Source organism: Equus caballus, chromosome 10 (assembly GCF_041296265.1).
Source record: "Equus caballus isolate H_3958 breed thoroughbred chromosome 10, TB-T2T, whole genome shotgun sequence".
In the NCBI taxonomy this organism is placed as follows: domain Eukaryota; kingdom Metazoa; phylum Chordata; class Mammalia; order Perissodactyla; family Equidae; genus Equus; species Equus caballus.
In genome coordinates this window covers 18,345,107-18,369,208 of record NC_091693.1, presented here as the reverse complement: position 1 = coordinate 18,369,208, position 24,102 = coordinate 18,345,107, and the positions used below count along the sequence as shown (strand labels likewise).

Below are 24,102 nucleotides of genomic sequence, written 5' to 3'. Positions count from 1 at the left end.
AATCGTTATGAAAAGAAAGAAAAGCTGAGGCTGTGTTCCAGAGTAAAGGAGCGTGTGTACTAAACCTGGAGTGGATCCTGGACCACAAAAATGCTACCATTATATCATTAGGACAACTGGCCACATTTGAATATACTATGTGGATTACATAATAATATGCATCAATTTTGAATTCCCCAACTTCTATAATTTTACTGTGGTTATATAGGAGATATTTTTGTTCTTAGGAAATATACACTGAATAATCTCTCTTAGACCTTAAACTCACAGAGATGTGGGATTGAATTCATACTAAACTAAACTGGAATACGGGATCCAGCTCTCCTTTGCCAATTAATCATTAACACACTGAGAGTTTATTAAGTACTTTCAGGTTCAGGGACTGGGCTGGGGGAATTCTTACATCCATCACATGGAAGATGCAGAACAGTAATTGTTCTTTCATTGGCCCCGCCCTTCTCTTTCCCAGTTAAGGACCCTAAGGGCCACAGCTTCACACGTTCATGCAACAAGCAAAAGGGAGGGTGCCCCCCAATGTATGGAATATCGACTTGAGGAGAACTTAGAGAAACATCTAGGTTTCTGTGTGTCCCTGTGGGCTTCAGTCAGCTCACATTAAAACCATCTAATGAAGTATCTAAAACTTATCTGGATATTGTTTTAAGCTTGGCAGTTTGAACATTAATAAACTTCATGGTCATCTTGTAAGCACTGTTTCCTGCAGAGGCAGCGAGTATATCCTTCTTTTGGTATCCAAAGGACAAGGGAACTTCCTGTGTCTCTGGGTCTGACTATATCCCATGCTGTTCCCTGGATATTTCAGAATGGGTTTCTTCTTCATCTGCTGATTCAGGGACCCCATCTGTTTGTTCTGGCAAATGGCCCCTCAGTCTCAGTCTCTCCAGATTTCAGTTTGTCTTCTTTTTCCCCCTCTCTCCAGTTCTCACAAGGCAAAGACACTTCTACCTATACCACCTCCATCTTCACCCCAGAGCACAGAGAACAGAATTAAGCTTGAAATTCACCCATTTGTTGAAGGTAAAACAGTGAACTCTCTTCATATATACCCTGAGTCCTTTTTCTACATGAGTCTAAGAGATTCACCTTCTACAGAGTAAAACAGTAGATTCTTATCTTTACCTTGATGCCATGGATACCAACGGACCCACAAGGATCACCATGGAAACCACCAAAGATGGATCCTGATGGATCACAGCATCTCCACGGGCCAGTGCTGACAACAACTACACAATTGATGGTGCAACATTTTTGTTAGTTTGTTATGCTACAGGCAAGAAAATAAAGAAGAATTCTTGCTCGGTTGCTACCCTAGGGAACACAGACATGGGGAAGTTCCAAGACGGGCCCTCAGGAAGTCGCCACCTCCCTCCTTCCTGAGCTGAGCAGAAGTCCAGATGCTGCCACTGGGGATACTTAGGGCACAGTCTGGGATTGTGGGCACAGATGGGGCAGAGGTTCCTGGGCGACGGTAAAGATTCTCAATCCAGAAGGAGGTGGGGGTGTTGGGACTGCCTAGGTAAAGAGGTGAAATAGAATTGAGAAGATGATGAGGGGAGAAATCTTGTGCTACTTAACCCATCCCTTTCTATTCAGACAGTCACAGCAAACACAAACCCTGTCTCCATTACTTATAAAATTAATCCATTTTTCACACACTGGCTGCCCATTGGTGCCTGGAGGTCCCCAGGGGCAAGATCCTTGCTGTCCACTGCCCAGGGTGTGAGTCTGAATCTTGTCTCCCTCCCTGACCCCAGGACACTCTCAGGGACTCCCCTCACCTCAGCTCCCTCTTTTGGGATAGATGGAAAATTAGACTTCTCTCTGCCCTCCCCACAATGTCAGGGTCAGACTGGGGTGGGGTTCCAGTGTGTTTGTGTGTGTCCATCCCTATGAGGGTCTGTCAGATAAGCAGGTGAGGTTTTCCCTATATCCCGGATGTCCGTCTCCCACCCCCCCCCCAGAACTCTCCTCCAGAGTCTGTCACATGCGTGATCCCCTCCAAATCTGATCTAATTCTCTCTCTGCCCTGCTGAGGCTGGCCTGGCCTAAGAGGATTGGAGCATTTGCTAAATGGGACCAGGACATGTTCAGAGAACCCACTGTGGGGACACCCAGGGGACAGGACGGCCACAAGAGGGGAGCAGAGTAAGAGGGAGATGGAGACAGAGGAGCAGAGAGAAGGTGGGAGGGGTCCCCTACGGTGTTGGGGGGTGTGGATACCAAAGGAGGGAACACACTCGCTGGCTCTGCAGGAAACAGTGCTTACAAGACGACCATGAACTTCATTAATGTTCAAATTGTCAAGCCCAAAATAACGTCCAGATAAATTAGAATTAAAAACAATTGAGTCAGGTTCCTGGATACAAACTAACATATCAACTGAACACTATGTAAGGACAAATAGATTTTAAAATAAAATTCAAAATATCATCTAAAATATTAGGCCATAATAAAAGCGAAGCACTAGAAATAAACCTACAGAAAGAGGTCCAGAAGACTTCCGTGGTTCAGTCGTAACCCTTCCTAGAGAATCTTTGTGAACAATCAAATGAACGAGTAAATAAGCAGCAGGCTTAGACTGGAAAGTTCAGTGCGTTCTGATAATAATTCTAATGACATTGGGAGCAGCGCGACCCCTGCTGGCCGCACGGTGAACAGCAAACGCCCCCTCCGCCGGTCGGATAAACGAGGTGCGTCCGCGGGTCGGATAAACGAGGAGCGTCCGAGGGTCCGATAAACCAGGCGTGTCCGCGGGTCGGATAAACGAGGAGCGTCCGCGCGGCACAGGAGTCACCAGCTGCGAGAACCAACCCGCCGCCGCTCCCCGCGCCCGCGTGGACGCACGTGCAGGCCGACGACACCCTGGTCCCCTCTGGCCCCGCGGGGTCTGCGCGGCTTTTCAGGGACAGAATCCTCTACAAATCCTGTAACCTCGCGGGGCCCTAGCCGTTCGCATCCGCAGAGTCCTCCCTCTTTTGGGACCCAGACGCGCAGGAGGGGGCGGGTCCCTCGCAGGGGTCACGGGGTGAGAAGAGCGCGGTGAAATCAGGGATTGCAGCAGGGTCTGAAGAGAAGGCCAAGGTGTAGGGGTCGTGAGGCCAGGCCGGGGCCGGAGCAGCAGGGACCATGTCCTGAGTACCCAGCACAGAAGCCCACCAGGCCTGGCCGGGGCTGCAGATGCTGGGCTCTGCTGGCAGGAAGATCGGGGCTGGTCGGAGGGGGGCTGTAGAAACCTGGGCCCTCGGGGCGGGGGGCTCGCAGGGGCCGGGCCGGGGCTCCAGAGCCCGTGGGCACAGCATCGGCTCCCATGCCTCTCGGTCGGGCAGTCGCTGCAGCCTAGAGCCTTTCCCGAGGTTCTTCAACCACACGTCCCCAGGACGACAGAGGGAGGAGGACACAGAGGGGACCAGGAGGAGGGTACAGTCTCAACGTGTTGCTTTGCAATCTGGGTTTTAGATACTTCACTAGACGGTCTTAATGTGATTTGACTGAAGCCCAAGGGGCATGGCAGAAACCTAGATGTTTCTCTAAGTTCTCCTCGAATCAGGATTCCATACATTTGGGGGGCACCCTCCCTTTTGCTTGTTGCATGAACATGTGAAGCCGTGGCCCTTAGGGTCCTTCACTGGCAAAGAGAAGGGCGGGGCCAATGAAAGAACAATTGCTGTTCTGGATTCTCCATGTGGTGGATGTGAGAATTCCCCCAGCCCAGTCCCTGAAACCTGAAATTATTTAATAAATTCTCAGTGTGTTAAATGATTAAATGGCAAAGGAGAGCTGGATCCCGTATTCCAGTTTAGTTTAGTATGAATTCAATCCCACATCTCTGTGAGTTTAAGGTCTAAGAGAGATTATTCAGTGTATATTTCCTAAACACAAAAGTATCTCCTATATAACCACAGTAAAATTATAGAAATCGGAGAATTTAGAATGATGCAGATTATTATCTAAGCCACATTGCATATTCAAATGTGGCCAGTTGTCCCAATAATATACTGGGAGCATTTTTGTGGTTCAGGATCCACTCCAGGATTGAGTGCACACGCTCCTTTACTCTGGAACACAGCCTCAGCTTTTCTTTCTTTTCCTAACGATTTCACAATTGGAACAGCACCAGCCCACTATTTTGTAGAATATCCTTCAATTGGAGTTTATACAATGTGCACACACGAATGCATTCAGGCCCAGGGTTCATGTTTTAAATATGCCCACATGGGAACTGGGAAGAGTAAACGTAGGAGGGAAATCTGACAAATGCGACCTTAGCCAGGTGGTCGAGGTCAACATCAACAGTCGTGGCCACATGGATAGTGAGTTCCCCTGAAGTGTTGTGATGCTAATGAGGTTTTACCTCTGTTATCTTTCTCCCCTAAACCCATAAGCCTAGGGTAGTCATGGCAAAAGCATCCAGCAAACCCCAAAAGAGAGACTTCACCAAAATACCTGACCAGCGCTCCTCAAAACTGTCAAGGTCATTAAAAATAAGGAAAGTCAGAGAAAACATCACAACCAAGGGGAGTCTAAGGTGGCATGATGACTCAGTGTGATGTGGTGTCTGGATGGGATCCTGAACTTAGAAAGGACATTAGGGAAAAACTAAGAATTAGAATACAGTAGGGACTATGGGAACTCTCTCTGCTGTCTTTGCAATCTCTCCATACATCTAAAACTGTTCTAAAAAATAAAGCTTATGAAAAATATGTTTAAAATTTGCCACAATCTACATTCTTGGGCTTGTTATTGAACTCCTGGTTCCCTATCATGAATTCAAACTATGATTACCCCAGAATGTTCTTGGAATGACTTCACGATTGCTCAACATCATCAGCTTTGGAACCGTCTATCGATCTGCTCTTCTCTTTATCAGCGGGAAGATCCTCAACAAACTGGGAGACATTAATAATTGTTCTATCTTTAGTATAAAAGCTGGTCTCCCAGCAGCTGCCACAACTCCAACAGCGGCTACACCTGAAACTCTAACACCTGGAACAAAGACCTCATCACAATGTCAGACGGGTATATGTGGTTTGAAGGGGTACCTTTCCCTACCATGGGTTTCACACCTGAACTCATGAGAGAAGCATGGGAGAGTTTTGTGTTTAAGGATGAAGATGTCTTGATACTGACTTACCCCAAATCAGGTAAGGAAGCTGGATCAGATACTGAGACAAGCTGTGGCCATGTCCCTCATTCACTCAGCAAAAGAATGGAATGCTTTCTATATGCCAGGCAATGTGCGATGCTGTGTGGGAGTAGAGCTGGGCCCTGATGCCATTTACATTCAGAGAAAAGGCTTCAGCCAGGCAGTTACACAGTAAGATAAGTGTCCAGGGGGTTAATCTAAGGTCTGGGGGAACCCACAGGAGTGAAGCTTAAGACAGAGCCAGGTTTTTTTATGGAGAGCGGAGAAGGATAACCACTGAAGTCCTCATAGAAGAAATAGAAAAAAAGGTAATTTTGTGAGGTGATGGATATGTTAATTAGGTTTATCGTTGTCGTCATTTCACAATGTATACATACATCAAATCATCACATTGTGCACCTTAAATCTATAATTTTTCTTTGCTAGTCATACCTCAATAAAACTGGGGAGGAATGAATAAAAAAGCAACTATCTTAGCCAAAAAAAAAAGTAGAGGAAATTGCATCTAAGTTGAGATGAAACAATGAACGCTAATCTATTTAGTGAAAAAGAATAGTTTCAGGTAAAGGGATCAGCATGGACAATGGTCAAGAACTGGAAAAGACCTGGCAAATTCAAGGGAAGGAGAGGATGTGGGTTGTACTTCTATGAGGGGAGAGGCTAGAGGGACTGCAAACTGGGCCAAGACTGAGGCTGAAGACATTGGAAGTGTCCAGTGAAAAGCCAAGGGCGAGGGGAACAGGTTAAAAGGATTAAGCAAAGAGCCAAAAGGTAGAAGCAACCCAAATGCCCATTGACAGATGAATGGATAGACAAAATGTAGTGTATACACAGAATAGAATAGTTTTCAACCTTAGAAAGGACTGAAGTTCTAACACACAAAACAACGTGGGTGAACTGTGAGGACATTGCGTTGAGTGAAATAAGCCCATCACAGAAGGACAAATACGGCATGATTTCACTTTGATGAGGTATCCAGAGTAATGAACTTATTAAATCAGAAAATGGAATGTTGGTTGCCAGGGAGTGGAGGGAGGGGAAAATGGAGAATTGTTGTTGAGTGGGGACAGAGTTTCAGTTTTGCAAAATGGTTGCACAACAATGGGAATTTACTTCACACTGCTGAACTGCGCACTTGAAAATGGTTAAGATGGTACACTTTATGTTGTGTATGTTTTATCACAATTTTTTGAAAAGTCAGATTAAAATGAGTGACCATCATTTTTCCCTCTTTATCCAGGAACAAACTGGTTGATTGAAATTGTCTGCCTGATTTGCTCCAAGGGGGATCCCAAATGGATCCAATCTGTGCCCATTTGGGAACACTCACCCTGGGTAGAGACTGAGGATGGGTATAATTCACTAAAGGATAAGGAAGGCCCCCGCCTCATCAGCTCCCACCTCCCCATCCAGCTCATCCCCAAGTCTCTCTTCAATTCCAAGGCCAAGGTCAGTGTTCAATGGTCAAGATAAGTTGATGAATGCTTTCCAAATTCTAATGTGCCTGGGAAACCCCTGGAGATCTGGTTGAAAGGCAGCCTCATTCAGTAGATCTGGGGTGGGCCTGAGATCCTGCATTGGGTGTTCCAGGGTCCATACTCGAGTACAAGGGTGTAGACCCCTCCACAGATTATACCACCCAGATTTAAACCAGAGGCAAAGTGAAATGATAATGCCAGAATCTTAGAAAACCACGTTTTACACCCAACCAGAATTTATAACTGTGTTGTACACAAGATAACCCCACACTGTGACTCTAAAAATGATTAGCCAATCTTCATTAAGTAAATGCCTTCCACCACTTGGGTAGAAGCACCAGACATCGAGTTGCCCAGGTGGGAAGCAGCCCATTCATAAATCAATGCCTAAATCCAGGGAGATTGTTGTGGCATCGTGTCTGGTTTTTCTAACCACTATGTCTCCCTATATACACCCAGCTATTGAGCTCAGCAGCTACACGAACCTCTCATGGTGCCAACAGATGGTACCCAGGAGGGACCATGTACACCCAGGATCTAGCATATCTCAGACTGTTTTTAGAAACATACTTTCCTGGAAGCTGCTCATTGGTTTGAGATTTTTTAGAAAAAAAATATGCTTAAATTAGATTGTGAAGCTTAGGGGCTGGACCGGTGGCGCAGTGGTTAAGTGCCCACGTTTGCTTTGGCGGCCCGGGGTTCACCGGTTCAGATCCCAGGTGCAGACATTGCACCGCTGGGCAAGCCATGCTGTATTAGGTGTCCCACATATAAAGTAGAGGAAGATGGGCACGGATGTTAGCTTAGGGCCAGTCTTCCTCAGCAAAAAGAGGAGGATTGGCAGCAGATGTTAGATCAGGGCTAATCTTCCCCCCCGCCCCCGGCCAAAAAAATTGAAAAGAAAAACAAAAAAAATAAAAATAGATAGTGAAGCTTAGAATACTATTCTCCTTGGAAATATCACAATGTATTGCACCACATGAAGTTTTTTTTCTTAACCCATCGCTTCCCAAGCTTGTTTATAATACACTCATTTATCTGTGTCGTATTGGTGTTTGTTAATTCCCTGCATGGGGAAACTGAGGCCTAGAGAGAGCTGGGGCCCAGAATACTGTCACTAAGAAAGTTGGTGAAGAATCCAGAGTGTAAGTCAGATGTTCAAATGCCATGTGGTCTTCCATGTGTGTGTCCATGTCTGTGCACTAATTGTAAGTATTAGCTTGTTCATCTTTACATATGTACACAACTGGGTTAACTCCTTGCAGGACATTTGTTCCTGCCAAAAATGTCCATAAAATATTTGGTCCATAAGACATTTAGTCCATGCCCAAAGGTCTGCACCATTAAGTCGTGTCCAAGACATCCATGAGCATATTTGGCCCATGCCCAATGCTTTTGGGCATAGACCAAATATCAAGGACCTTTGGGTGTGGGGACCCAATGTCTCCATGGACATTTTCAACAGGATCAGATATGACCAAATATCAAGCACTTTGTTGTGGACCCCATGTCTTATGGACACTTTGCATGGGACCAAATGCCTTCTAATTGGGCAACTACCTTCCAGATCCAGATTTAGAACATTTCCACTCCCCCAGGAAATTCCCTCCTGCGTCTCTCGAATCAATGCCCGCCCGCAGAAGTCACCGCTCCCCTGACTTCTGACTCTATCGTTGAGTTTAGCCAGTTCCTGCACTTCATGAAAATAGACTTATACCCTGAGAAGGCCTGCTGTGTATCTATGAATATAGTAGTTTATTCATCGTCTCCTAGTAGTGATCTTTAAGCTGTGCTCCAGAAATATAAGAGCACTCACTCTTCAAACCTTCACTGGCTTCCCGTTCTGAGTGGACTACGATATTCAAGACAGAAACGACAATGCTTTCCTCTTCCACTGTGATATTCTTAATATTACTCTAGTGACTGGTTCGTAGGAACTTAAAAACACACATTTGGTTAATGAATGCAGTAACCAATTTCTTAAAAGATTGCATTGATACTTAGGCATTTTCTAAGAATTCTTTTTTCCCCATTTTTATGAAGTTCAAGAAGGATGGGAAATGGCTGTATTTTTTTGTTGTTGTTGTTATTCCATTTTTCTCTTTCAGGTGATTTATCTCATCAGAAATCCCAGAGATGTTCTCATTTCTGGTTATTTTTTCTGGCGTACTTCATATTTTGTGAAGAAAGCAGAGTCACTGAAAGAGTATTTTGAATGTTTCATCAAAGGAAATGGTGAGTGAATGTAAAATATGGAATATGGGAGGTTGTCAGAGGCCTTTATCAGACCCCATCTTACACCCGACCTGAGATCTCTACAGCTGGGCATCCTGGGGCTACAAGGCTGTGTCACCATTGGAACGTCAAATTTTCAAAGTCCACCTTCTCTCCCATAGAGCAGCAGAACCCCAGCCATCCTTGCAGCTTGCCCCGTCATAAACCATCCTAGGTATGTTGTGAGTCTCCACGCCTATCTAATACTAACAGAGAGCAGCTGTATTCTTCTCCTCTCTCCTAATTTGTGACTTTCTGAAATACAGCTTTTCACTGCCTTTCTGGGCAACACAATCTTCACTTTCTACCATTTTTTAGATGCATCTTTCTACAACTGCCTTAATCCTCTTGTCCAATCTATCTCAAAAATGTATGCATTTTGGCCGGCCCTGTGGCCTAGTGGTTAGGTTTGGCATGCTCTGCTTCAGGTTCCAGAAACAGACCTACACCCATCATTGGCAGCCATGCTGTGGCGGTGACCACATACAAAATAGAGGAAGATTGGCACAGATGTTACTTCAGGGCAAAAAAAACAAAAACAAAAACAAAACCCAACAGTATACTTTATCCTAAAATCTCTATAGTGTTATTTATGCAGAATTTCTAGACTTTCTCAGATGCCTGAAATTTTGCAATTTTCTGCAAAACTATTTGATGAGTCCCTTATCTCAGCTATGATATGTCTCCTTAGTTTCAGCCGTGTTTCTCTGACAGCCCACAGACATCTTCACTGGAGAGAGGCATAGATACCTCTAGTTCAGTATGTTCAAAACTGAACACATTTCCCCATATCCCAAACTGTTCCCACTGCAGGTTGATCTTAGGAAATAAATAAAACCACCCCTCCCTCAGCATCAATAGGATTCTGTCCTCTTGCAAGTGTCTCCTGTTTTCCATCCCACTCCCCCATACCCCTCACCACTTTCCTTTATCTATTTCTTATCCAAGTCCCACGACCTTGATTATTACCTTCCTTCTCGTCTCTGCTGAAATGTCTCTGCATTTCTGGAAGTCTTCCTCTTCAATACTATATATAAGAGCATCCTACCCAGTATCTATTATCTTCTCTCTTTTTGTTCTTAGTACTCATCACCAATGAGTATCTAGTCTATTAATTTTTTTATTGCGTCCTTCTCCCAACTAAAATGTGAGCTCTTTGATTTGCTCCTTCTTGACCCAAGGTTCTAGAGTGGTGCTTGCCATACAGTAAGCAGCTGATACGCCTGCATTAAATAATGAATATTTATTTGCCACCCTTCCCTTGGTGCTTGATTGAGCAAACCCACTGTTACTTCTCACCTAGATTCACATAACAGACTCCATACGGGTGTCCACACCTCATGTTCTTTGGCCCTTCTGGGCTATGTTGCAATCATCTGTTAGATATTGAACAGTTCACATTTCCTGAATTGTTTGCCCTTGGTATAAAGGCCAATCTTCAAGCACACAGCGGTCGTCTTTCTTGTGGAGCTGATCCTGGCTGAACTCTTCCCTCCTGTCTCCTCATGTCCTTCAGGTTACTCTTTCAGAAAAAAAGGCAAAAATGAAATCCTAGGGTGGAAGCCCGGACATGAAGAGAGCAATTCCCTCACTGATATTGTATTTGATTTTGCCATTTGGTGCATAAAGTAGTCCGAATGGTGTTTTGACTGTCACCAGGAATCCAGGAAGGTCCAACCAATAGTGGTGGGTGATGAAGCCGTATCCTGTAAACCTCGCCACTGTCTCAATATCTTACTTTCTGTCATTTAAAACTCACACACGGGCCTCTTTCTTATCCAGTCAAGAAGCACTAACACCAGAATCTCTATTGATAGCAACTAATCTCAATATCCTGAGTTGCCTGCAGCCCTGTAGAAGGTTGATCCAAAACCATTCCCCTAAACCAATGAAGAAGCCCTGGGAATTTAAGTCGCAGGAAATATTGTCCTTAGACCCAGGCAAGAGGAGTCCCTGCTCTGGGCACTGGGATAGAGCAGAGCTCTGGATCATATATGAAACAAAGGCTTAGGGGATCTCTGCTCTGGACACACTTCCTCCCCAGCAAGGTAAAGTCTATAGGATTCCTGGAGTTTGTGACCCTGTCATCACCCATGCTCTGGGAACCTTGAACCCTAGAATGTCCTCTGCAAAATGCCTAAAGCATGCTTTCATGGCCTGTGTGGTCCTCTTCCCTACGTCCTACCTCCCAAGACAGACTATACCAGCACCATGAGTACTACTAGATTAGGCTCAGCCAAGGGGAGAAGCAAAATGAATGACCATAATTGCTCCTTGCAAGCATCGCTGAAGCCATTAGGTTTATGGTCATTACTTTCCCAACACTTTGAATGCCCAAAGTTGGAAATTAAATTAGGTGTTTCAGCTCCTATTCAAAATAATGCTTCTCTGGTGCTCATGTGCGTGACTTTCTTTCTGGTTTATATATCTGAGCATAGAACTGCTAAGGCATAGCAAATATGAATTTTCAATTTAAAAAAATAATATCAAACTATTTTCCAGAGTAGTTGTACCAATTTATATTCCCAGAAATAGCATATGAGAGTTCCTGTTACTCCGTATGCTCAGTGACATTCATTATTGTCAGTATTTTTTGTGATGGTCATTATAGGAATTTTACAGTGTAATTAGTGGAGATTGGCGTATTTTACTCTATCTCCTCACTTATAGACATTGTTTATCCCTCCTTTTATCTGAAGCTCTTTTAATGTCTATGTGATCTTTTATAATATTTTTCTGCAAAGACCTTGCAACTCTTTTTTAGATGTATTTCATTTCTTCTAGATTAATGACATCTTAAAATTACGTTTTCCAGTAGTTTGTGCCTGATTTGGGGATGGAACTGATTTTGAGTATTGATTGGGTATTCACCAATGTGAATGAACTCTCTTCTTAATCCTCATTGTTTCCCTGTAGGTTCTTCTTGATTTTCCATGAAGTATAGACATAACCTTTAAGTAATGACTGCAAAATCTCCATTCTAATACACATATGTTGTCCTTATTTTTTCCTGTCTTATCTCATTGGCCAGGGCTCTGGAACAGTGTTGGATAGAAGTGATGATAGTGTTAATACCTGCCTTGTTCTTAATTTTAAAGATAATTACTAAAAAAGGTTATATTTTAACTTTATTGATAAATATAATTTATATATTTAAAACTGGTTATTTGATATATCTATATATTGTTTAGTGATTACAAAGATCAAGATAATTAACACATCCATCACATCACGTAGTTAAATCTTTGCATTTTTGTGTAGTGAGACAGCTTAAATCTATTCTCAGCAACTTACAAGTACAAAATACTAAATATTACCTATAGTTACCATACTACACATGGGATTATCAGAAATTCTTCTCCTTATAACTGAAAATATAACTGACTAGAATAATATATATACATATAACATTAACCATTCATCCATCAAAGGACATTTAGGTTGTTTCCACATGTTAATTACTGGAAATGCAGAACAATGCTGACATGAACATGGATCTTCGGCTATCGCTTCAAGATACTGATTTCAATCCTCCAGATGTATACCCAGGAGTGGGATTGCAGCATCAGTGGTAGTTCTATTTCCAAATTTTGGTGGACCCTCATCCTGTTTTCCTAATGGCTGTACCAAGTTACATTCCTACCACCAGTATATAAAGGAGTCCCATTTCTCCACATCCTCACCAATGTTTATTTATTATCTTTTTTAGGATTAGGATAATAGCCATCCTAAAAAGTGTGACGTGAAATCTCACTGTGGTTTAGATCTGCCTTTCCTTGATAGTTAGTGACATTGAGCACATTTTTATACACATACGGGCCATTTGTGTGTCTTCTTTGGAACAATATCTAATCAGATCCTTGCCCATTTTTTAATTGGTCTATTTGATTTTTGCTATTGCGTTGTATGAGTTCTCCATATTTGGAAGATTAACTTCTTATCAGACATATGATCTGCAACTATTTTTTCACATCCCGTAGGTTGCCTTTTCAAGTGGCTGATTGTTTCCAGTGCTGTCAGAAGCTTTTTAATTTTATGTCGTCGCTCTTGTTTATTTTAGCTTTTGTTGCCTGTGCTTTTGGTGTCTTAGCCAAGAAATCATTGCCAATCCAATGTCGAGGGTCTTTGCCCTGTGTTTTCTGCTAGGAGTTTTATGGTTTTAGGTCTTTTGTTTCAGTCTTTGATCCATTTCAAGTTAATTACTGTGAGTGGGATAAAATAAAGGTCTGTTTTCCTTCTTTTTCATGTGGATATTCAGTTTTCCCAACACCATTTATTGAAGAAACTATTCTTTCCTCATTGTGTGTTCTTAGTTCCCTCATCAAAAATTAGTTGACTATATATGTGTGGGTTTACATCTGGACTCTCTATTCTGTTCTGCTGGTCTATGTGCCTGTTTTGATGCCAGTACCATGCTGTTTTGATTACTATAGCTTTGTAATAATCCTTCAAATCAGGGAGTGTGATGCCTCCAGCTTCGTTCTTCTTTCTCGAGGTTGCTTGTCTATTTGGGGTCTTGTTGGTTTCATATAAATTTTATGAATTTGTTTCTACTTCTGAAAAGATACTGTTAGAATTAACATAAGAATTGCATTGAATCTGTAGATTACTTTGGATACAATAGACATTTCACAATATTACACTTCCAACTCAAGAACACAGGATATCTTTCCATTAATTCGTGTCTTCTCGATTTCCTTCTTCAATGTCTTATAGTTTTCAGTATGTAAGTTTTTCACCTCCTTGGTTAAGCTTATTCCAAAGTATTTTATTCCTTTTGATGCGATTGTAAATGGGATTGCTTTCTTAATTTCTCTTTCAAATGCTTCATTTCTAGTGAATAGAAACACAACTGTTTTCTGTAAGCTGATTTTCTTTCTTGGAACTCTACTAAGTTCTATTATTAGTTCTACCAGGTTTTGGGGAGAGTTTTTAGGATTTTTTTTTATATATACCAGATCATGTCATCTGAAAATAAAGTTAATTTTCCTTCTTCCTTTCTGATTCAGATATTTTTGTTGCCTAACTATTGTGGTTAGGACTTCTAAAGTCATATTGGATGGAAATGGTGAGGGGACATCCTTGTCTTTCTCCTGGTCTTAGAGGAAATTCTTTTAACTTTTCACATTGACTATAGTATTCGCTGTGGACTTCTCCTGTTTGACCTTTATGATGATGAGGAACGTTCCTTTTGTACCTGATTTGTTGAGATCTTTTATTATGAAAATGTTGAATTTTGTCAAATGCTCTTTATGTATCTACTGAAGTTCTCATACAATTTTTATCCTTTGTTCTGTTAATGTGGTGTATCACATTAATGATTTGCATATATTGAAACAACCTTACATCCCATGATGTATGATCATTCTAATGTGCTGTTAAATTCGGCTTGCTAATATTTTAATGAGGATTTTTGCATCTATATTCATCAGGAATAATGATCTGCTCTTTTCTTTTCTTATAGTGTCCTTCTCTGGCTTTGGCAGCACGGTAATGCTGGCCTCATAAAATGAGTTTGGGAGTGTTCTCCCTCTTCAGTTTTATCGAAGTTAGAGGGAATTGGTTTTAATTCTTTTTAAAATATTTGCTGGAATTTACCAGGAAACCATGTGATATTGGGCTTTTCTTTGTTGGAAGATTTTTGATTTCTGGTTCAATCTCATGACTTGTTATTGGACTATTCAGATTTTCTGTTTCTTCATGATTCAGTCTTGGTAGGTTGTATGTTTCTAGGAATTTATCCATTTCTTCTAGGTTACCCAAATTGTTAGCATACAATCCTTCATAGCAGTCTTTTATGATCCTTTGTATTTCTGTGATAACAGTGGTAACGGTTCTCCTTTCATCTTTTATTTATTTGAGTCTGTTCTGTTTTTTTCCTATTCTACCTAAAGGTTTGTCAATTTTGTTTATCTTTTTAAAAAGCAAGGTCTTACTTTTGTTAATCTATTCTATTGTTTTCTTGTCTCTGTTTCATTTTTTTCCTGCTCTGATCTTTGTTATTTTCTCCCTTCTGCTAAATTTGAGCTTAGTTTCTTCTTCTCTTTCTAGTTCTTTGAGCTGTGAAGTTAAATTTTTTGTTTGAAATCTCTTGTTTTTTCCTTAACAATGGTGTTTATAGCTATAAAAGTCCCTCTTAGAACTGCTTTTGCTGCATCCCATAAGTTTTGATGTGTTGTGCTTCCATTTTCTTTGTTTCATGGCATTTTCTAACTTCCTTTTTAATTTCTTCTTTGATTCATTGCTTTTTCCTTTCTCCTGGATTTACATTTTTATTCATAAAGTATAACTTAGACTAGATCTATCATTACAAAAGTGGTAAGTTACCCCATTATTTTGCCTGAAAATGTCTTTCCTTGAAATTCATTCTTGAAAGATGCTATAACTAAGTAGAATTCTCAGTTGATAATTAATTTTCCACCAGACTTTGGAGTTAAGAATGGCTCAGGCATGGTAGACAGACATTGAAGATTATAAAATAGTTAGTATGTGGAGGATAGAGTGAGAAGACTGGTCTCACTAGAATATAATGTAACATATAGAAAAAAGGCAGTTTTCAAGGAAACATGCCTGAGAATTTCCTGAATTGATGAAATCTCAGTTTAAAGAGTCACAATTAGCCTCACAAAGAATTATTACAACTAAATCTTTGCCTAGTCTCTGGGAGAGTTGTACTAGAAAAAGGGAAAGAAAATCTGAAATCAGAGGAAAGACAGATGATATCCAATGGAACAATAATTACAATAGCAAGACGAAGGGAAGAAGACAGAAAAATAACTTCAAGGGCTGTGGGAAAGACATATCAAGCAAAAATTCTAAACACGGAACAGATTAGAGGCAGCAAGAATACCATTCTTAAGGCCACATGGCTCTCTAGATAGGATCTTCTTAGAGACCCTTGAAAACTGGTACAGAGCCTGCTCCAAAGGAACAAGGCTCATTACAGGGTAAATGCATGAAGTTGGAGAATAGTTTTACATCTTTACTCTCATTCATTCAGCAAACAGTTAGGACAGGCCTAAATGTGCCAGACATTGTGTTATTAACTGTGCACAAAAGAGTGAACATCATAGGTGGATTTTTCCTTTCATAGAGTTTGTAAACACCTGTTCTTTCTACCTCCCCAATATGCAGTGATATATGGATCCTGGTTTGACCACATTCATGGCTGGATGTCCATGAGAGGGAAGGAGAACTTCCTGATACTGAGTTATGAAGAGCTGAAACGGGTAACTATGGTCCTTGTGGTTAGCACACAACCTCTCACCATCATCTTCACTCCTATGACTTCCCTCCATTCCTCTGCATCTCTATTCCACCTTCTCAGTCAAAGTTTAGACTTGTGTAGGGTCATCAGGAGTGAGAACAGCTCCCTGTCTTCATTGCCCTACATCTGGTTGACACTGCCCAAGCTCCATGCCCTTTTTCCATGTGTTCATCTTTGTTTCATCTTACAACATCTAAAGGTGTTTCTTCATAAGTACAATTGCTTTTGCTCACACTGGGAATGGTTCTAAAATTTCTAGGAGTAGGACACATGATGCTGCTGATAACCTAGGGTGGGAGGGGAGTGAGGAAGAAGATGGGACTAAAAGAAAAAAGTCAGGTTCCAGAGGTGTGTCCAACTGCCTGAAATCCCAGATTGACTGATAGAAGAAAGATAAAGCCAGGAAATCAGTCTGTGTAATTACTCTCACAGGCCAAGTCTAGACTGAACAGTGATGGGCAGGAGAAGTGGTCAGTTGATGCTCTAAGCCAGGAAGGAGAATTAAACCATTGGAAGGAGAACTTGGCCTATTAATGGTATCCCAGAGAAAAGAAGAAATAATGTAAATGCAAGCTTTTCCCTTTGAGAAACAAATCATTTCCCATCCTCTTTCTCTGTCCAATTCTCTGTGACCCCCACATGAATTTCAGTTTTTACAAAGAAGCCTTTTGTAATAAGTTTTACTCCCTCAGCTACATTACCTTCCAGTGATTATGCTTTCAAGCCACAAAATCAACTTGTATTGGAGTAATTTCTACAGTTGTGTGTCTTCTGCTTAGATCCTTATGGGGGCTCATGGGATAAAGAAACATTTTAAAGCATTACAGCTCTATGAGGAAAGTCTATGATACAAAGCAAAGTTTTTCTGGTTTAGCTCATTGTTTTTGGTAATCTCCCAGGATCATGAGTCAAGTACTAATTACTGAGATGATGTAGAAGAAGATATTGTGAAAATCTGTGTTATTCAAATCTTAATTATGTAAAACAACGTGAATCAATGGCACGGCCAGGATTTGAAGTCAATCTCTTTGATCTTTGTCAGGTTCTCCCTGAACCTCTCCTCAATTAATCCTCATCATAATTGTCTAGAAGCCTTCCTACAAGTCTCTTTAGAAAACCCTGGCCCTGTATTTTGTGTTACGGCATCCTGAACTCAATTCTACTGGGAAATCCATATGGATCTGGCACCTTTGTATCCTTGGTGCTCCTTCCTCTTTACGTTTTCCCTTCCTTCCTCCTACTCACAACCAATCGCTTCCTGCTTCTCACGTTGTTCTTCTCTTCCTCCCTCCTCTCCTCCTTCTCCTCACATTGTTGTTTCCTCATTCTCACCTCCTTACCTATGTTCTTTCTGTTTCATATCCTCTCTCTTGTTTTTTCTTCTTCTAGGACACAAGAAGCACTGTAGACAAGATCTGCCAATTCCTAGGCAGGAAATTAGAACCAGAAGAACTGAACTCACTCCTCAAGAATAGCTCCTTTCAGGTCATGAAAGAAAACAAGATGTCCAATTTGTCCCTCCTGCGTGGTCAGTTTTTAGATGAGAATGGAATACTACTGAGAAAAGGTAAAAGAAAATGCTCTGCCTTCAAAATATATCGGGATACGTGGAGGACATACTGGTGATAACAGCAGGGCACTAACAGGTGGGACTAGGCAGTGTTTGAATTCCTCAAGTCTAGTTGTCAGAGAACTCCTCATGTGCCCTTATCACAAAGTCTCTTTTCACAGCATTGATGTGGGCTTCAGGCACTTGGAGGACGTTGACTAGGCTCCAGTGGTCATCTGACTTTTGAGAGGTCATTCAGATTCTCTCTCCTCAGAATTTGACATGGGGAATATTCGTTCCACAAACACTGACCAGGCTAATTCACTACTCCTGCCAACTTGCCAGCTGGGATTGACCTGGGAAGAGAGGGCAGGATTGGAGATGGTCATGTTGGTGCTACCGCACTGGTGATTTAGCACAGAGAACTATGCTGAATAAAGAAATATGGAAAGAATGAGTTAACCGAGAAAAGGAGAGGAGAGACTTTTCACTTAGCTGAGAGCCTGTCTTGCTATCAGACAATATCAGACCCTCTGTGAGGAAAGATTAATGGTGTCCATATCCTTGGGCACAAGATGAATGAAGAGTGTCTACTGAATGGAATAGGAGCTTAATTTCCCAGAACTCCACAGTTCAGATACATCCAGGATGGTGATTCATGGATGGAAGAAATTAAATGATTCAAAAGACCTCAATCAGGAGGCAGTTGCCACCCAGGGCAGGGGGGGTGGTGGCCCACCACCCCAGTAGGCCAGGAGATCAGACCATCAAGACCAAGAGGCTCATTGTTGATCTTACAATCTCTTGGAAGTTGTCCTGCTAGGGTTTGGAATTGCTTGGCACCTGTGATCTCTTTCTGCTTTCTGAGTTCTCCCTATTGGAATTGGAATATTTATCCTATGCCTTTCCTACCACTGTATTTTGGAAGCAGGTAATCTGTTTGCTTCCCAGGTTCACAGCTGGAGAAGAATCTTGCCTCAGGATGAATCCTACCTCAAATCTGACCCATGCCTGATTTACATGATATTTTGCTGACTTTTGGACTTAAAGTCGACGTTGGAATGAGTTTAGACTCCGGGCAGTTCGGACAGGTGGATGCATTTTGCGTGTGAAAAGGACATGAATTGGGGTTGGGGGGGACAAAAGAAGAAGTATGATGGCCTGAATTATGCCTCCTCGAAATTCAAATCTTGATTTCCTAACGCCTAGTACCTCAGAATGTAACTGTATTTGGGAATAAGGTCTTTAACAAGGTAATTAAGTCAAAACGAGGTCTATAGGTTCCTCCTAATCCATAAGACTGGTGTCTTTGTAAGAAGGGAAAATTGGGACACAGGAACATGCTCACACACAGAGAAGATCCTGTGAAGACAGCCATCTACATGCCAAGGAGAGGAGCCTGCAGAAGAAACCGACGCTGCTGACACCTGGATCCTGGAGTTCTAAGCTCCAGATTGTGAGAAGATACATTTCTGTCATTTAAAAAATACCTCTAGCAATCCCCGTCTTTGACACTTTACTAAACTTGAAGTAAATTGAATACCTGGCATAGAGAGATTGTCTATTCTTAGGTTTCCTTTTATGCATCAGGGTTTGGCGGATTTTAAATTTTATATTTATGTACAATGCTCGTGAGAAATGGCTAAAAGGACAAAAGATGGTTATTTAAGAGAGAAAGGCAGTGGAAATTAATAACCCAGGTTTTTGGCAGGGATAAAATAGAGCGGATGCAATCAAATTTGGTGCATAATTCAATGACTACACCTTCCATTTCTTCTAGTCTAGGATGACTCCTCTGAAGGCAATCATATTGGATTTCAACATTTTCCAGTTACTCATGGATTTGTTATATGGCATAGAGATTTGGGAGGGATCGATACAGTAATGATAAGAACAGTTAAAGCTACAGTGTGATTATTATTGCTAAGCTGGTGGTCTGACTCTACACGTCGCTTATAACTGAATCATCATGACAATCTCATGAGGGATTATTTTCCTCAGAAAAGTATAATAAATGATGCAGCTAGGAAGACACAAATCCCTTTGATAGCTGATCTCTGATGTTGGAGACTAAGCATAACCGCCATGGTTTATGACTTTAATATTCTAGGACCGAGTAGACTAAGAATAGTTGAGTGGGTGAAAGAAAGAAAAAGAAAGCAAGAAAGAAAGGGATGAAAAGGGATAATATCCTGCTTCTGTGTCCCACATCTGATCTGTGTCCTTTCTTTCATCAGAAAGGCATCTACAGGTCAAAGAGTAATCTTAAAATTAATAATATCAATTATAATTCAATAATTTTTATATAAATTATGACATAATGAAAAAACATATAAAATATTGGCTGTTTTTGGTGGAGGGCTATTCTGTTCCACCTCCTTTCATGATGTTTGAGGCACTTTCCTGCTCAGGACACAAGAAAAAGATTTTTATTGTCCCTCAAGGACAACACTTAGGAGAGTCCTGGATGTTGAAGTCGCTGTTAGCAGAGACCCACTAGATTTTCAGGTAAAAGCAATAGTTTTCCCTAATCGACTGTGGTTATTATTATCCTTGATGATTTTTTTTCTAAAGGATGATGACTGGCATGGATTAGACGTTCTATAACTTTTGATGAATAAATAGAATGAAGAATTAATTTTAAAAACAATATAATAATTAATTAAAGAAGTGTGGTATAAAGTGTAATAAGCAACAAGCTGCTGACACTTTGGCCTCCCTGTTATGACATATCTAAACATATTATGTGTCCGAATATGAGAATCATTGAAGTAGAGCTGTCAGCGCTAGAACAGTGAGCATCCTAAGGATAACCTGGAGCTCTAATGGACTTTACTCAAAACTTGACCTCGTTCAGCCGTTATTAATACCTTGGAGCCTCACAGAATTTATTTAAAGATGTCTTCATACCCAAGATGTTATGGGCCAAATTGTGTCCCCCCAAAATCCATATGTGAAGCACTAACGTCTAGTAACTCAGAAGGCGAGTATATTTGGACCGAGGCTCTTTACCGAAATAGTTAAGTTAAAATGACGTCATTAGAGTGGACCAGAATCCAACAGGACCGGGATCTTTAAAAGAAGAGGAAATTTGGACATGGACACATGCAGAGGAATGACGATGTGAACACATAAAAGAAGATCCCCATTTATAAGCCGAGGAGAGAGGCGTGGAACAGATCTTTCCTCACAGCCTCAGAAGAAACCAACTCTGTCATAACCTTGCTCTTACTTCTGGTCCCCAGAATGGTGAGAAAATACATTTCTGGTGTCACAGCCTCCCAGTCTATGTTACCTGGTTACAGTAGCCCCCCAAAACTGACACACAAGAGTTTGGGTGGATTCTTAAGAGACGAGGACTAAGGAGAGACATAAACAGAAATTGACATCAAAAAGTTTTCTAGCATTTTGAAAATGAGTGGAATGTAGAACTTGAGGACCCTTCATAGAATCATTCAGTTCTCTCATCTGGACTGATGTTGAATAGGGGGCCGCCATATTGAATTTATAGGGACTCTGCTGCCTCCAGAGCTCTTTCTGGCTTCTCAAAGTCAGATGTGTTACGGATGATTCAGGAGCCTAAGAAATCAATAACCATAAAAATTGGTCTAAATATGAAGATAATGATGAGCATGACAGTAACAGTGGATGTCTATAGGGTACTAACTATTCATTAGACATTCTACTATATCATTTCTATGCTTATAAGTTACCAGTATATAATTTATATTTTTAGGGATTAATTTATACATAATTATATATTATTCTCATAGATCATAATTTAATGAATGTATTATTTGTTTAATATCGTAATATAACACAAGTGTTAATTTCTATGACATAGAAATAATATGATTGTACCATTAATGGGATGGCTTCTACTGATAAAATCTTTGGCTTCAAATCCACATCCTGCACTTTCTGACTGGGTAACTCTCTGAGTCTTTTTTTCCTCATTTGTAAAATGGAGATAATAATAGCACATGCCTCATTCTTCTAGTCATCCTTTCAACAAATATTTGAGTACATACTATGTGTCTATGACTCTTTGAAACACTAAGTCTTTGGCAATTTAAAAAGAAAAGCCTGTGACTTTCTAAAGCTTGCATATATTGGAAATACATGCCACACACACAAGGGAAATACATAGAGGAAATCATACATGATAAGTGTTATAAGTAAAATACAGCAAGGATGGGGCTTACAGATTTAAACTGGGTGGTGGGAGAGAACCTCACTGACAAGATGCATTGGAGTAAAGATGTCAAAGAAGGAAACAAGAAGACCATGAATGTGTCTGAGAGAACAGCCTTCCAGGAAGAAGGAGCAGGAAATGCAAATAGTCTCAGGAAGAGGAATGTCTGAGACAGAATCCGAAAACTCAATGTGAGGGGGTAGAGTGAGCAAGTGGGTGGTCATAGGAGATGGAGTCAGAGAAATGACGGGAGCAAACCACCTGAAGCCATGAGCCCTTTCACTGAGTGAATCCGGAAGTCCTCAGAGAATCTCAGCTGGAAGGGACATGACCTGGATTAGGTTCTCAAGGAACAAAGATGGCTGCCATGCTGAGATTAATTTATAGAGGAGAAAGACCAAAAACAGAGAGACTAGTGATAAAGCTAATACAATAACCCAGATGAGATGAGATTTTGGCTTGGGCCAAGGCGGTAGAAAGAGAGGTGGTGAGGACTGGCCAGATTCTGGATGTATCAGAGGCACAGGATTGCTGGTGATTGTATACAGGGTGCGTTGGGAGAGAGGAGGACAGAGAAAACCTTTCCGAGGCAGGTGGAAGTGTAAATGGGTATGATTGGCAGGGAGTATAAAAGCCTGCTGATGAGCCATTGGTCATAATGCTCGACTAGCTACAATTTCCATGTCAAATGGACAGAGGGAATAGATCCAGGAGGAGATGTGTTGGGCACCTGAGACCTAGTCCCAGATCTGATCTGAGTCTCTATTTCATGTTTGTAGGCACTTCCGGGGACTGGAAAAATCACTTCACGGTGGCCCAAGCTGAAGCTTTTGATAAAATATTTCAGGACAAAATGGCAGATCTTCCTCGAGAGTTGTTCCCGTGGCAATAATGTTCAGAAACTTCTAAATCTTATATGAATTTGATCTTTGTTTCCTGTCCTTGTACACGTGTATGACTCGAGTAATTGCATTGTTACCTCCATGTCTTGTCCCTGCTTTTCTGCCTCTGAAGGTGGAGCATCTCTCCCACCCACCCAGGGGCCCCAGCTCTTGAGCGGAGCTGTGTTGGTGCCCCCTGGTGGCTGAGATGCATCACAACAGGTATGTGGACACCCCGTCTCTCCCAGTCTCACGGGTGCCCTTGAATGAACCACATCTTCCATCAGACCCAACTGTCTCTCTAGGCACGCTGTTTGCTGTAACAACAATTGAAAACTGCACTAGTTTAAGGTTATTTCCTTGCATGCATTTTATTTAGAGGACTTTCAGGTAAAAAGTCACACAAAAATCATTTTTTCACTACCAAAATTACGGGCAAATACTGTATTCATTTAGTCTAAAAACAACCACCATTAAAAATCTTTGTTTTTATGGTACTTAACTTGTTTAGATGGATTTCTGTGAAAAGGACAGTCAGATACAGTAATTTTGAATTTTCTTTTAGTGAAATAAAAGCCTGCTGTGGTCTTAATAATGACAGCATCTATTACCTCTCTGAATGCTTCTACTCCTCAGCGGAGATGTGAGTGAGAGCGGTTCTCCAGCTTTGCCCTTTGGAATCTCCTGGGAGCTTTAAGACATACGGGTGCCAGGGTGTCACCCCCAAAGACACGGCTTAAATGGACTGGTGAATAGGAACGTGAAAACTCCCAGGGGCTGTAATGGGTGGCAAAGTCTGAGAACCGTGACCTAGAGCCGTGGTTTTCAAAGTGTGGTTCGCAGACCAGCAGCATCAGCATCCTTTTGGAACTGAGAAATGTGAAATCTCAGGCCCTAATCAGATGTGCTGAATCAGAACCCAGGAACCTGCGATGACGCAGGGTGTGGACCCCAGAGGCCTCCCTGAGGTGAGCATCCTGCAGGGAACTGATTAGGCCCTAGTGGAATGGGAGTTTGGGGAGCCAGGGAACTCATCTGGTTGGATGGAGGTGTCCTGTGAGCAGACTCCCCGTTAAGACAGGTGAGGTGTCACACACCCCACCTTCCCTCTAGCCAGGCTGAGGAGCCAGCACACCTGGGTCTCAGGTGATGATTCTGCCTGATTCAAATAGTGCTCCCTCCATTTCCCTGCTCAGAGACTCAGTTTGTCACTGCTGGAAACATGGGTCACCTCTTCTATTTTCTCCAATGCCATGTTTTCATCCTAGAAACAGAACTCCATAGAAACTAAAAC

The 24,102-nt window shown here is 41.7% G+C and overlaps 1 protein-coding gene across 1 annotated transcript; it reads left to right on the top strand.

Annotated features, from left to right (window-relative positions):
• Positions 1 to 4,883: 4,883 nt before the first annotated feature.
• LOC100052843 (sulfotransferase 2A1-like) lies at positions 4,884 to 23,406 on the top strand. The gene is made up of 6 exons (XM_023650010.2): positions 4,884 to 5,162; positions 6,405 to 6,613; positions 8,751 to 8,877; positions 16,051 to 16,145; positions 17,573 to 17,750; positions 22,707 to 23,406. Exons 1-6 carry the CDS (start codon positions 5,027 to 5,029, stop codon positions 22,817 to 22,819), a joined length of 858 nt encoding a protein of 285 aa, XP_023505778.2. The 5' UTR covers positions 4,884 to 5,026; the 3' UTR covers positions 22,820 to 23,406.
• The last annotated feature ends 696 nt before the right edge of the window (positions 23,407 to 24,102 follow it).